This window comes from Amia ocellicauda, chromosome 23, assembly GCF_036373705.1.
Source record: "Amia ocellicauda isolate fAmiCal2 chromosome 23, fAmiCal2.hap1, whole genome shotgun sequence".
NCBI classification, from domain to species: Eukaryota; Metazoa; Chordata; class Actinopteri; order Amiiformes; family Amiidae; genus Amia; species Amia ocellicauda.
The window spans coordinates 8,803,966-8,817,310 of NC_089872.1; the positions used below are offsets into that span (position 1 = coordinate 8,803,966).

General features: G+C 43.7%; 1 protein-coding gene across 1 annotated transcript; it reads left to right on the plus strand.

The window, feature by feature from the left end:
- Nucleotides 1-1,422: 1,422 nt before the first annotated feature.
- Nucleotides 1,423-7,894, plus strand: dldh (dihydrolipoamide dehydrogenase). The gene is made up of 11 exons (XM_066696907.1): nucleotides 1,423-2,102; nucleotides 2,314-2,613; nucleotides 3,069-3,129; nucleotides 3,245-3,502; nucleotides 4,173-4,233; nucleotides 4,516-4,646; nucleotides 5,049-5,218; nucleotides 5,510-5,726; nucleotides 5,986-6,787; nucleotides 6,908-7,022; nucleotides 7,149-7,894. The coding sequence occupies exons 1-11, from the start codon at nucleotides 2,049-2,051 to the stop codon at nucleotides 7,152-7,154; spliced, it is 2,175 nt and encodes a 724-aa protein (XP_066553004.1). The 5' UTR covers nucleotides 1,423-2,048; the 3' UTR covers nucleotides 7,155-7,894.
- The last annotated feature ends 5,451 nt before the right edge of the window (nucleotides 7,895-13,345 follow it).

Here is a 13,345-nt window from a genome sequence, read left to right on the forward strand (position 1 = left end):
TTTTTTTTTGAAAGTTGTGGACATTGTTGTAGAGACTCCAGCGTGCGCCGAGGGGAGCTCTTTCTCTCGGTTATATTGTAGAGGGAGCAGGTGCTGCCCGCATTACCATACAGCTGATGGCACAAAGAACAAACTTATTCTTCCCCTACACAATAACAAAGTGTCTTAATGACAGCCACGCGAACGACACACACCAGCCCACTTTTTTTTTCCTCTTTTTTTTTTTTTTAACCCAGCTTAAGGGTGTAAGGGGGGAAAATCTATACTTATACAAACTTAACAAAACTTTTACATAGTTCTGAAAAGTCCCCACCCCTGGGTACAAAAGCAAAGTTTCCAAAACTCTGATAAAGTTGTACCCATTTAAAAAAAAAAAAAAAAGCACTCTTGTCAGTCAGTGCGTCCACATGAAGTTTTCCAAAACAGGTGTAGAATAAGGATCAGATTCATCCTTAGACGGCAAACTGTTTTTGATATTGGTGAATCATGTATGCATGCCCCGATTTGATTCCCTGGGATGAATCAGTGTTGTGTGCATGTTCAGCAACAGTGTTTTGTCGTTTTTTGTTTGCTTATTATTATTATTGAAAGAAGTTCACTTGCTGTACAAGTCCCTTATTTTTTTTTAAAGATGCTGTACATGGTATAGAGTTTGCATTTAGGTTCTGAATAATTCCAACTGTTGAAGATGGCACATCATTTACCTAATAAAAGGGAGCTACCTCCAACTGTGATAACCATGTCACTTTTAATTTTTCTTTATTTTAGTTGAAGTTTGCTCTTATATATTATTTTGTACCCTGCCCCCACCCTTTAAAAGTCCTATTATTTTGATGTATATATATATATATATATATATATATATGATACATTCTAGAATTAATATAAATATTACAAAACAAAGACGCAAACAAAAATAAAGTTTAAAAAAAGTGAAATGGAGAGGCAAAGGAAATAAAGTAAATATACATTTTAGTTTAGTAACTTCAAACTGTATCATTAGGTTCATAGATCTGTATCCATCCCCACATTTAAAACCCCCAAAACCTGTCTGCAAAAGTAACGGGATCGTACACACTGGTAACAGGATACGAGTGATGTTATTTTTCTTAGTGGAGTGTGTTGCAATTTGAGAGTTTGTATCATGAAAGGATGCGATGGATGCTTACGGTTAAAAATTTGCAGGAATGTAAATGAGTGTGTTTTTGTTTTGTGCCGTGGTGGAGGGTTGCACATTTTACAGCTCAGTGACCATTTGGCGATCTTTTGAGAGGGGGGTTTTTGAAAAGTGGCCCTTTGTGACAGCTCTGGCCAGATTGGGGGTGGGGGGGGTGGTGGTGGTGGTGGGGGGGGGGGGGTTGGCTCATTTGCATCTCATTACCCTAGCAGGCTGCAGGCTGTATATAACCGGCGGCAGGCGGACTGCGACTTCAGACACACACATAGTTGCATGTTGAGCAAAGATCTGGGAAGAAGGCAGCAGAGAAGAAAACTAGTCTGGATCAGTACCGTCTTGGCGTGCATCAAAACCAAGGGGACAGTAAACAACAACCCACCGACTCTACAACTGGGTCCTGCTTTATTTTGCACCTACCAGGCAAAAGCTGTGCTGAACTGCAATCTTTAATTTCCAGATTGGAATTATCGCCTTGCCAAGGAATTTCGAGTTCACCCCCCCCCCTCCACCCCATTTTCAGTTGGGGATCTTTTCTTTTCCTTTTTCTTTTTTTTTTTTTTTGTATCTCTGTCTGTTGGGGATGACATTTATTGATTGATTGATTGATTGTTTGTGTTGTTTTCCCACCAAAGAAGAAGACACCGGTGGCTGATGCGAACAACTCAAACCAGAAAAGGTTTTGAGAGAAGAAGCAAGTTCTTAAAGGAGACATCCCTTTTTCTTTATAACCAGACCTGCCAGTTAGTGCAGAAAGGGCGTAACTGAGAGAAAGGCAAAGCAGCAATTTCCATTATTAGTTGAGCTGGGACACACAGAAGTTGCCCAGACTCTAAGACTTTCACTTATTTATTGCTAGAAGAGAAAAACCAAAATGGGACGCCGGTCGCTTTTATTGGCTTCCCTCCTGTGTGTCTTGATATGCCAGGTAAGATTTTGTATATATATATTTTTTTTACTGTTATTCACACGATGCACAAGTCAATAATATGCATGCACCTCACATGAATGCACACGCACACATCTCTCAAAAAATGCGCACGGTCTGCATCCACCCGGTTTCTGGAGGACGGCAGGTTTGACAGAATCGTGGCTGTTTTGAGGGCAACCAGTCTGACCAGTGTACCCTTTCCCCACAGGGTTTTGGCTCTGGGGTGTTTGAGCTGAAGCTGCAGGAGTTTCTGAACAAGAAAGGGGTGATGGGGAACACGAACTGCTGCAAGGGAGGATCCAGCTCGGGGTTCATGCAGTGTGAATGTAAAACCTTTTTCCGCATCTGTCTGAAGCACTACCAGACCAACGTGTCCCCCGAGGCTCCGTGCACCTACGGCGGGGCGGTGACGCCGGTGCTCGGCTCCAACTCGTTCCAGGTCCCGGAGACGACTTCAGACAACACCTTCACCAATCCCATCAAATTCGCTTTCGGTTTCACCTGGCCTGTAAGTACCTTTTGAAGCACTTGCACGCATAATATCACGGAATCTGGGCATGCATAAAAGTTGGTGCACATGTCCACAAATGTTGTTATTGGTGTGGGAAACTTCACATCCCCGGAGTTGGGGGGGGGGGGGGGCTGTAATTGCGTGAAATTCCCAAACGTTTCATTTGAAAGTGTGAAACTCGAGAAATGAAGCGTGAAGACGGATGACAACAGACCTCCATTAATCAATACTCTGCCTTCAGATGGTAAAGCGCTGTAGCTGAGCTGCTTTGGCTCACTTCTGAGGCTCGCACAATAGGAGAGAACCGTGAAAAGGATGGTGTTTTGGTTTGTTTTTTCCCCCTCCCCCTTTCTTTCTCTTGCCTTTATTTATGCATGCATTTCATTTTGTGTATGTATTTACCGAAGCACATACTTTGCAAACTCATTTTCCTTGTCCTTTCTTCCCAACAGGGGACATTCTCCCTGATTATTGAAGCTCTGCATACCGATTCCCCAGACGATCTAGCAACAGGTAAGGGGACGCATTTGTATGCACCTTCCCCAGATCTGATCACAGTAGCTAATGCGTTTATGTTGGGGATTCATTAATTGGTTAATTGATGGATGCATTGGTTTCTTTCCTGCAGATAACCCCGACCGTCTGATCAGTCGTCTGGCCACTCAGAGGCACCTCACCGTGGGGGAGGAATGGTCCCAGGACTTGCATACCGGGGGCAGGACGGAACTGAAATACTCCTACCGCTTCGTGTGTGATGAACACTACTACGGCGACGGCTGCTCCGTCTTCTGCCGGCCCAGGGACGACGCCTTCGGCCACTTCACCTGCGGAGAGCGGGGCGAGAAAGTGTGCAACTCGGGCTGGAAGGGACAGTACTGCTCCGATCGTGAGTAACTGCCATCATTAACTGTATTCATGTCAACAGCATTGAGAATTATGATATTTGTTTAAAAAAAAAAAAAAATCACTCACATCCGCATGGGGGCCGTTACGTGGCCACTTTTCCTTTCACGATCGCGCATTTCAATGAGTAAAAGTTTGCGGAATAATCACACGCGTGGCGCAGATTAGATGCGCCCTCTGATTGGCTGTTTGCGAGGCCGCTGGGCGCTGATTGGCTGCGCCGGCCGGGGTATTGTTGGAAGCGGGCAGCTGCTGAGTGAGAGTAGACAATAGAGCAGCTGTCCGACACTGGCACCGTGCTCACCAGCTGTCTACCCTTATCTGCACCGACTCAGGGATACTAAAGGGGAGGAGCTGTGTGCACAGAATGAAAAAAGGGACTTCTGACCCACAGCGAGGAGGAAAAAAAAAGGGGGGCTTTTGTGTGTGTCCCTTTTGTCTGTGTGCAACTGTGTTAAGCAGTAAAGTTCTTCCCTAGTGATAAGGGACACCCATTTTCTAGGTAACGGGGAAATGGGCCACCAGTGCTTTGAAATAAATCAGCCAGGGTTTACTGATAAAGCCAGCTCAAAGCAAATATAAACAAGAGGGGACATATGTTCAAGTGATTTATGTGTGCAGGGTGGCTAATGTTGTGTGCTTTTTGATTGCAGCAATCTGTCTCCCTGGGTGTGACGAGCAGCATGGATTTTGCGACAAGCCCGGCGAGTGCAAGTAAGTGTCTGCAAGCAGGCGGGGATCTCTTCGCAAGGCTGGAGGGACGGGGTTGTGGGAATAGTAGTGGATGTGGTTCAGAGTTTAAATGAGGACAATTTTTCATAAAACGATAAAGGCCCGTGTCTGTGTCGGGCTTTCCGACGCACACGCACTCTCATTTTAATCAGGCAGTGCTATAGGAATGCAGTACAGCAGGATTGCCAGGATAGGGCATGTCTTGTTTTGTTAAGAGCGCGTCGCCCCAGAGCAGGTTTGTAACGTGTGATTTGTTCCCGCCAGGTGCCGAGTGGGATTCCGTGGGCGCTACTGCGACGACTGCATTCGCTACCCAGGCTGCCTCCACGGGACCTGCCAGCAGCCGTGGCAGTGCAATTGCCAGGAAGGCTGGGGTGGCCTTTTCTGTAACCAAGGTGAGCTTTTGTTCAGTCCCCCCCCTCCCCCTGAAAAGTCCCCCAGGAAAGCATGTTATAGACTTTCACACTTACTCTTTCAACAATAAAGTGAAAATGGAAAACGGGAGCGTCAGTTACTGCCAAGTTAAAGGCCAAAAAACATAATCTTTCTGGTCTCATCCCAGAACATAAGCTTGACACTTTACTTCGACATGCACTGTCAGTTTTAGAGCCATTTAGTTCTGAGATCAAAGTCCAGTTTCCGGTGCATTTGGAGTTCGCCCCACCTTTCTGGGAGAAGCACAGTCTGATGCAGCTCAGATTACACACGGGTGATAAGGCTGCAAGACGTCGGGATGTCAGGAAATGTCTAGGTATCTAGTAGGTGGTCTAATCCACATATGCCGTGTTCTCTTTCAGATCTTAACTACTGCACACACCACAAGCCCTGCGTGAATGGAGCCACTTGTACCAACACTGGCCAGGGAAGCTACACCTGCTCCTGCAAGCCAGGCTTCAGTGGGGCCAGCTGTGAGATTGAGGTCAACGAATGCGAAGACAGCCCATGCAGGAATGGAGGGAGCTGCACTGTAAGTATTGTTCTCTGGGCATCCTTGCCTCTTTTACCAGTTGCATTGACACCTCTGCACTTTGGAGGAGTAGAATGATCTGATATCTATTAAGCATCAATAGATAGTCCCACATCTGTATTATATATCAACAATATAATGATCATCTTAATAATTACAGAACAAAACCAATACTTCTTTGATTCTCTTCATCCTTAATCCTGTTTCTTCGTTTGAAACTGTCTTTTCTTTCCATTTTAATTGGCAAACTGGGCTTTCTCTTATTAAGATGTCCGTTCTCTGTTCTTACAGGATATGGAGAACACCTATAGCTGCACCTGCCCTCCAGGCTTCTACGGGAATAACTGCGAGCTTAGTGCGATGACCTGCGCTGACGGGCCCTGCTTCAATGGCGGGAGGTGTGCCGACAACCCTGACGGCGGGTACTACTGCCAGTGTCCAGGCGGCTATGCGGGCTTCAACTGCGAGAAGAAAATCGATCACTGCAGTTCCAATCCATGTGCGAATGGTAAGAGAAAAGGAATCCTGCATTTTCACCTCAAGAATTCCAAGTTATCATAAGATTATATATAAGAAGGATTTATTGTTGATGGATGTGAATTGATACAATTATTTTTGTTAATTTATGTACATTAACACATTCAGTGGCACCAGCTTGTAAAAATACCTTTTGGAGCTGCCGTAGAATTTTTGTTGACGGAAATGACTGTTCCTGATTGGTTGGAAATGGTCAGTGTTGTTCATGGTTTTTCCTTATTCCTTCTTAGGTGCTCAGTGTCAAGACCTGGGGAACTCCTACCTGTGCCAGTGCCCGGAAGGGTTCACCGGAAAGCACTGCGACGACAACATCGACGAGTGCGCCAACTTCCCCTGCATGAACGGGGGCACGTGCCAGGACGGCGTGAACGACTACACCTGCACCTGCCCTCCGGGGTACATCGGCAAGAACTGCAGCGCCCCCGTCAGCAAGTGCGAGCACAACCCCTGCCACAACGGCGCCACCTGCCACGAGAGGAGCAAACGCTACGTGTGCGCCTGTGCGCAGGGATACGGCGGCCTCAACTGCCAGTTCTTGTTGCCGGAGCAACCTAAGGGACAGCCGGTTATTGAGGATGCCAACAACAACAGGTACACCGACAGCGAGGAGGCCGACTTTCCCTGGACCGCCGTGTATTCTGGGATTATCCTGGTCCTCATGCTGTTGCTGGGCTGTGCTGTGCTGGTGGTCTGCATCCGGGTCAAAGTTCAAAAGAGGGGCCAGCAGCCAGACACGAATCACAGCGAGAGCGAGACCATGAACAATCTGACCAACTGCCAGCGGGAGAAGGACATCTCGGTCAGTGTCATCGGGGCCACCCAGATCAAGAACACCAACAAGAAGGTCGACTTCCACTGCGAGAACAGCAGCGAGAAGAACGGCTTCAAAGTGCGCTACCCATCAGTGGATTACAATCTGGTGCACGAGTTGAAGCACGAGGAGTTAGGGAAGGAGGAGCAGGACAGGAGTGAGGCCAAGTGCGAAGGTCTAGACTGTGAATTAGAGGAGAAAAACAAAGTACACTTAAAGAGGTAAATATCCCTTGGCGGCCGTACGTAGCACAAGCAGAACTGGTTCAATGCGGACGTCCAATCTCCACGGAAGGTGTTAAGTCTGTGAAGCTAACGTCCTCTTATTTTTTGTCTCAACAGTGACTCGTCAGAAAGAAAACGTCCCGAGTCTGTATACTCCCTGTCGAAAGACACAAAGTATCAGTCGGTGTATGTCATATCAGAAGAGAAAGATGAATGTATAATCGCAACTGAGGTGAGTCAAGCTCCTGCTGTCCTTTTTCTTCTACTCCAACCAAATCTCCTGCCTCCCTTTGCTCAATGTACCCTCGGAAAAGCCTTGTCAGCTAAGTGCATCTCTTTCTCTCCTCCCCCTGCGCAGGTGTAGCGTGCCACAATGAAGCTGTTGCTCTTCTTGCTCTAAGGAGGTTTTACTCCGTCGAATGCTGCTCAAACCAGAGGGAAGGTTTCCTTCAAGTGACTGCTGCTGTGGGACTTAAATGTTAAAACTGATATTCAGAATGAGCTGGTTCTCTCCTGAAGTAAGCACAGTGACTGCAGAAAACAGTGGATGTTGGGCCATAGTGGTCTGCTTTCTCAAGATTGTTTCCCAGGAACATGCTGAATGATGTCTGTTGCACTGCCGCTGAGGACATTTACCTCGTTGCACTATGGACAGTTGCTTTTTTAAGTTGTATTTAACACAAACTGACTTGATCACTGTGTAAAAAGTCTGCACTGACCGCAGTGTACATTTTCAAAGTCCTCTGAGCCAACCTGTGTTTTTGGTTTGGAGATGAAAACACTGCCTTCAAAAAGTCTTTTTTTCCCCCCTAAATACTGTCAAGATGTTGCTTTTTTAAATTGTATTTTTTTAATTTAATTTTATTGTTTGCGTGTTTGTTTGTGAATTTATGTATTTTGTGGAGTTCATTTTTGATAATTTAAATTTTTTTTTTCTGCAAATATGTACAAAGGCACTTCGGGTCAACGTGACTATTATTTCGTTTTTGTTTTTTCTACATAAATGTATTTAAGAAGTATTGTTCAGAATGTTATTTGAATTGTTTTATTACGGTTTTTGTTAATGAAGGAAATCATTTAAAAAAAAAATATTTTTCCAAAATAAATAATATTAATTTTACACAGGCATTGGATCTGGTTTATTGGGTGGCATGTATGTAACCATGACAAGTGTAGAACTCATTTTGTGTCTAATGTCTAAATAATTAGGGCAGGATCATCTGGCTGGGAAAACAAAACTCAGTTCTTTGGACACTAAATGAACTATTTAGCCAGTTGTTAGTTGACTCACCAGGATTCATCAAAAAATCTCAGGCTGCGATACAACCAAATAAAAAAAAATGGTCCCAAATAGCATTCAATTCGTGCCTTTCATATGAGCTACAAGCAGAACATTGACAATGACCAAAAAAGGGTTTGTCACAACCCTAGTGTTTGCTATAGTAATTATCTCCTAAAACTGTCACTTAACATTACTGTAGAATGCGTATCCTTTGACAGGTTTAGAAAAAAAAAGGACATTTTCAAAACCATCTCATGTTTTAATGGAGGTAAAATGACAGACAAGTGGACAATCTTTATGAAAAACACTTCCATTTCATGAATTGAGATGATTCTGAAAGTGCAAAAGAAAATAAGGTTTAGACTGATCACTCCTTTTAAAAAAGATCGTTTTTAGACATGCGATAATACATGGACTGGCATCTCATCCAGGGTGTACAGTACCTTACTTCTGTCCATGGGTTCAGGCTCCAGTTGATAAGATTTGGATATGGATGGATGGAAGGATAACGGAGATATAGAATTCTCTATCAAAAATGAATAGGAAAAAGTACAATCTTAGGTCATCTGAGAGACTTAAGAGTCTTTGGTAACTTCTTAACTAACACTAAACATTATATTCAGCTACGAAGACAGATCATTTCCTTGAGCAATACTGAGTAAACACTTCTGGAATCTGGTTATTTGTATGGCAAAACCACTGGACTTGGCTAGAGGATTAATCACAGCCTGTCAGACTGAGAAAAAGCCCTCGTCTGACTGAAGAAGTGAGTAGGAAGTTCTTACCTAAATCTGGCAATAACCACATCCACAGAGGCGTGCAGAAGGCTGAGAGAAAGATTTCTACACAGCGTGTTAAAGCGTGTGGGATTTTGTCTCTCTTTTATGGTGGATTTGGCTGTTTGCAAGGCCAGTTGGAGTGTGGTGAACAGGTGGGGTGTTAAGAGCTTTACCAAATACAAATACAGGTGGCTTCCAATGACTGACACCTGTTTCTAATTAAATTCACTATGTGGGTTAATATGTAAAGACCCATGTATAGGGTATTGTCTGCTAAAGTGCAATGAAATAATATTTGACAACTGTGGCATTCTATCAATGAATACAGAAGCAAGTTTCTGTTTTTCTAGTTCTTCTGAGCTGTAATTAATCAATTGTCATACTTTACATATTATGAGACTCATATGGCCCACTGCATACAAGTGAAAGACCACGATGCTTGTGAGAATCAGGCTTGGGTTTCATCATACTTGTGCTGTACTAATACAATAAGTGGTTATTGCATGTTTCATTTCAACGGCTTAAAATAATGATTGGGTGGTAAACCGGGCTCAACTTTGGCCCTGTGTTTTAGAGACTGCAGTACGCGCTGAGAGGTGTTGCGTAACGCGGTAATCTTTTTTATTAGCCTTTGTTTAATGCGATGTCCCCATGTTTGATTTTCAATATATCTTCAAACCCCCAATTTTCAGCGGAGAGAGCACTTCCTGGCCCTGTATAATTTTGGACAGCTGAAAACTCCTTTGATTAACGTACTTATATGCAGCTGTCCGAATGGGTGACGAGAGAGAGAGAGAGAAAGAGAGAGAGAAAAGGCCTTGCATTTGGAAGTGTGGAAGCAGGGGGGCTCAAAGATGAATCAAAGGATTTGAAAGAAAGCTGTGCAACACGAGAAGTAAAAAAAAAAAAAAAAAATGCTGTAAAAACGGACTTGGAATTTTCCAGCACTAAAAATGAAACCTAATTGTATGCTTTTACTACAGAATACACCATAGCTGGTGATATGTTTCTTTACCCATTTGTCCTCTTAAATATTGATGCTTTCATTCTCTAAGTTAATACCCACTCAATACAACACATGTTGAATGTTACACAACATAAAACCACTGAATTTCAAAAACACACAAAGATTAAGTCATTAATGCATGCACAATGCCACATTTCTTGAGAGGTGTTTGCCTTTAATTGAATGCTTTAATAACCTCCAGGCAAGATGACACACGTACACCATTCAGAATGTGCCAGCATTGTGTCAAACAAGTATATATGTCCAAAGCTATTAAAATAGATATGATTGATATTCCTTAACGATGGGAAATGGGAGGAGGCAGAGATGCCATCCAAAATGGTGTTTTATTGAAGGAAGCAAAATAAACAAGCCACAGAGCCATCATATATTGTGAAGACTGCTTTTCTTGAATTGCACATCAATTTGAAGTAAACAAAACAAAACAAAATGGACATTTTTCTACAGTTCTCCCAATCACACCCCAGCTCAGAACAACCGTGTGGAAATAAATGGATCTGAAACACATATTGAAACCAAACAATGTATTACAGCAACACAAATTATTGAAGCAACAGCCATCGGTGTTTGGCAGCAGCAGGAGAGGAAGGCATCCAGTCAAAGGCAGTCCTGGGTCACTCATTGTCTGTGTCGAGGAGTCAACGACAACACACTGTCTCCAAGCTCGAGACCCAAGGATTTCCTCTCTCCCCAGTCTCGCAGTGAGGGCAGGCCCCAAGCTCTGAGCTTCTGCCCTGGCCATATGACTGCCGGCACTCTGGGACACTATTGCGTTTAATAAGTGAAACAAATATGTGGATTGGGCTTGAGTTGTTGTGTTCCTTTATTTCAGGCCTTCAGTGCTGAATAGCTACTAACATTATACTGGTATATTAATTATGTTAATCCACAGTACTTCTTTTAATACAATACTAATAGCCAATAAACACATTGAAATATAAGCTTAAGCTGCCAGCAACCATACAGTGGGGGAAAACGTATTTGATCCCCTGCTGATTTTGTACGTTTGTCCACTGTCAAAGAAATGATCAGTCTATAATTTGGTAGGTGTATTTTAACAGTGAGAGACAGAATAACAACAAAAAAATTCAGAAAAACGCATTTCAAAAAAGTTATACATTGATTTGCATGTTAATGAGGGAAATAAGTATTTGATCCCCTATCAATCAGCAAGATTTCTGGCTCCCAGGTGTCTTTTATACAGGTAACGAGCTGAGATTAGGAGCACTCTCTTAAAGGGAGTGCTCCTAATCTCAGCTCGTTACCTGTATAAAAGACAACTGTCCACAGAAGCAATCGATCAATCAGATTCCAAACTCTCCACCATGGCCAAGACCAAAGAGCTGTCCAAGGATGTCAGGGACAAGATTGTAGACCTACACAAGGCTGGAATGGGCTACAAGACCATCGCCAAGCAGCTTGGTGAGAAGGTGACAACAGTTGGTGCAGTTATTCGCAAATGGAAGAAACACAAAATAACTGTCAGTCTCCCTCGGTCTGGGGCTCCATGCAAGATCTCACCTCGTGGAGTTCCAATGATCATGAGAACGGTGAGGAATCAGCCCAGAACTACACGGGAGGATCTTGTTAATGATCTCAAGGCAGCTGGGACCATAGTCACCAAGAAAACAATTGGTAACACACTACGCCGTGAAGGACTGAAATCCTGAAGCGCCCGCAAGGTCCCCCTGCTCAAGAAAGCGCATGTACAGGCCCGTCTGAAGTTTGCCAATGAACATCTGAATGATTCAGAGGAGAACTGGGTGAAAGTGTTGTGGTCAGATCAGACCAAAATTGAGCTCTTTGGCATCAACTCAACTCACCGTGTTTGGAGGAGGAGGAATGACCCCAAGAACACCATCCCCACCGTCAAACATGGAGGTGGAAACATTATGCTTTGGGGGTGTTTTTCTGCTAAGGGGACAGGACAACTGCACTGCATCAAAGGGACGATGGACGGGGCCATGTACCGTCAAATCTTGGGTGAGAACCTCCTTCCCTCAGCCAGGGCATTGAAAATGGGTTGTGGATGGGTATTCCAGCATGACAATGACCCAAAACACACAGCCAAGGCAACAAAGGAGTGGCTCAAGAAGAAGCACATTAAGGTCCTGGAGTGGCCTAGCCAGTCTCCAGACCTTAATCCCATAGAAAATCTGTGGAGGGAGCTGAAGGCTCGAGTTGCCAAACGTCAGCCTCGAAACCTTAATGACTTGGAGAGGATCTGCAAAGAGGAGTGGGACAAAATCCCTCCTGAGATGTGTGCAAACCTGGTGGCCAACTACAAGAAACGTCTGACCTCTGTGATTGCCAACAAGGGTTTTGCCACCAAGTACTAAGTCGAAGGGGTCAAATACTTATTTCCCTCATTAACATGCAAATCAATTGATAACTTTTTTGAAATGCGTTTTTCTGGATTTTTTTGCTGTTATTCTGTCTCTCACTGTTAAAATACACCTACCATTAAAATTATAGACTGATCATTTCTTTGTCAGTGGGCAAACGTACAAAATCAGCAGGGGATCAAATACTTTTTTCCCCCACTGTACATCATTACAGATCTATGAGGTTTAGACTAATCTGAGGTGCCTCGGCCACTGTTTAAAGTGGTTCAAAACAGAAATAAACAAAATAACTTCCCCCAGAAAGGGGGAGAATGGAGAATATAAGTATGCCTTGGTAGAAAAGAAAACATGATTTTGGAGACATGGATCATGCAAGCATACTACCATGAACCTTGAACCATACGCACCACCAAAAGATGCCAAATGGAGCCTCTACCAACATTTATCAGTATTCCTCTTAATCACTGTTACTTACAGCAGTGAACTATATTCCCAAAGTTGTTCTTGACACATAGAGTAGTGGTTGTATGAAATTGCGGATTGTAGTTGTGCAAGAAATACCTATATATGGAACTCAGAAGGAATAGGTTAATTGCCACTGAGTGACTCACCTGGGAACCCGCCATTTATAAGGTGCTGCTGTCGTTTTAAATGAGTGGAATAGAATGGGGACTGTAACTCTGATGTCACTTTCCTTTCAAATGACTGGAGCACTTCCAGACCCTGCCACCAGAGGCCAGGCTTTTGGTGTGAGCAAGTTAGAGTGATTATTTTGCCTATGCAGCCTAAAGCTTCAGAGCAGGTTGTTTCAATTGGCTGAGCAGCGTGCCACAGTGATGGCACAACATCGAACCCACACTGGGCACTGGTTTGGGTAATGGAATTTGCATTATTTTTAACATTATTGTGAAAAATAAACCAATCAATCAATTAATTCGCTAACACATACAGCCAAATATATCCAGAGATAAAACTGCATTGCCACTCAGACTGCTGGGTTAATAAATATCTCGGTTTCCCTAAACAGATCACTCTTAAGCATTCTTTTTACAGAAATAAGCTTTATAGAAACAGATTAGGAAACCCAATTCATAAGTATTAAGGCTTGTCACTGTAGTGAGC

Coding starts and splice junctions, on each gene's coding strand:
- dldh (XM_066696907.1), top strand. CDS start 2,049: ATGGGACGCCGGTCGCTTTTATTGGCTTCCCTCCTGTGTGTCTTGATA. Junction 5,727..5,985: donor TTCCAATCCATGTGCGAATG/GTAAGAGAAAAG, acceptor ATTCCTTCTTAG/GTGCTCAGTGTCAAGACCTG. Junction 6,788..6,907: donor AACAAAGTACACTTAAAGAG/GTAAATATCCCT, acceptor TTGTCTCAACAG/TGACTCGTCAGAAAGAAAAC.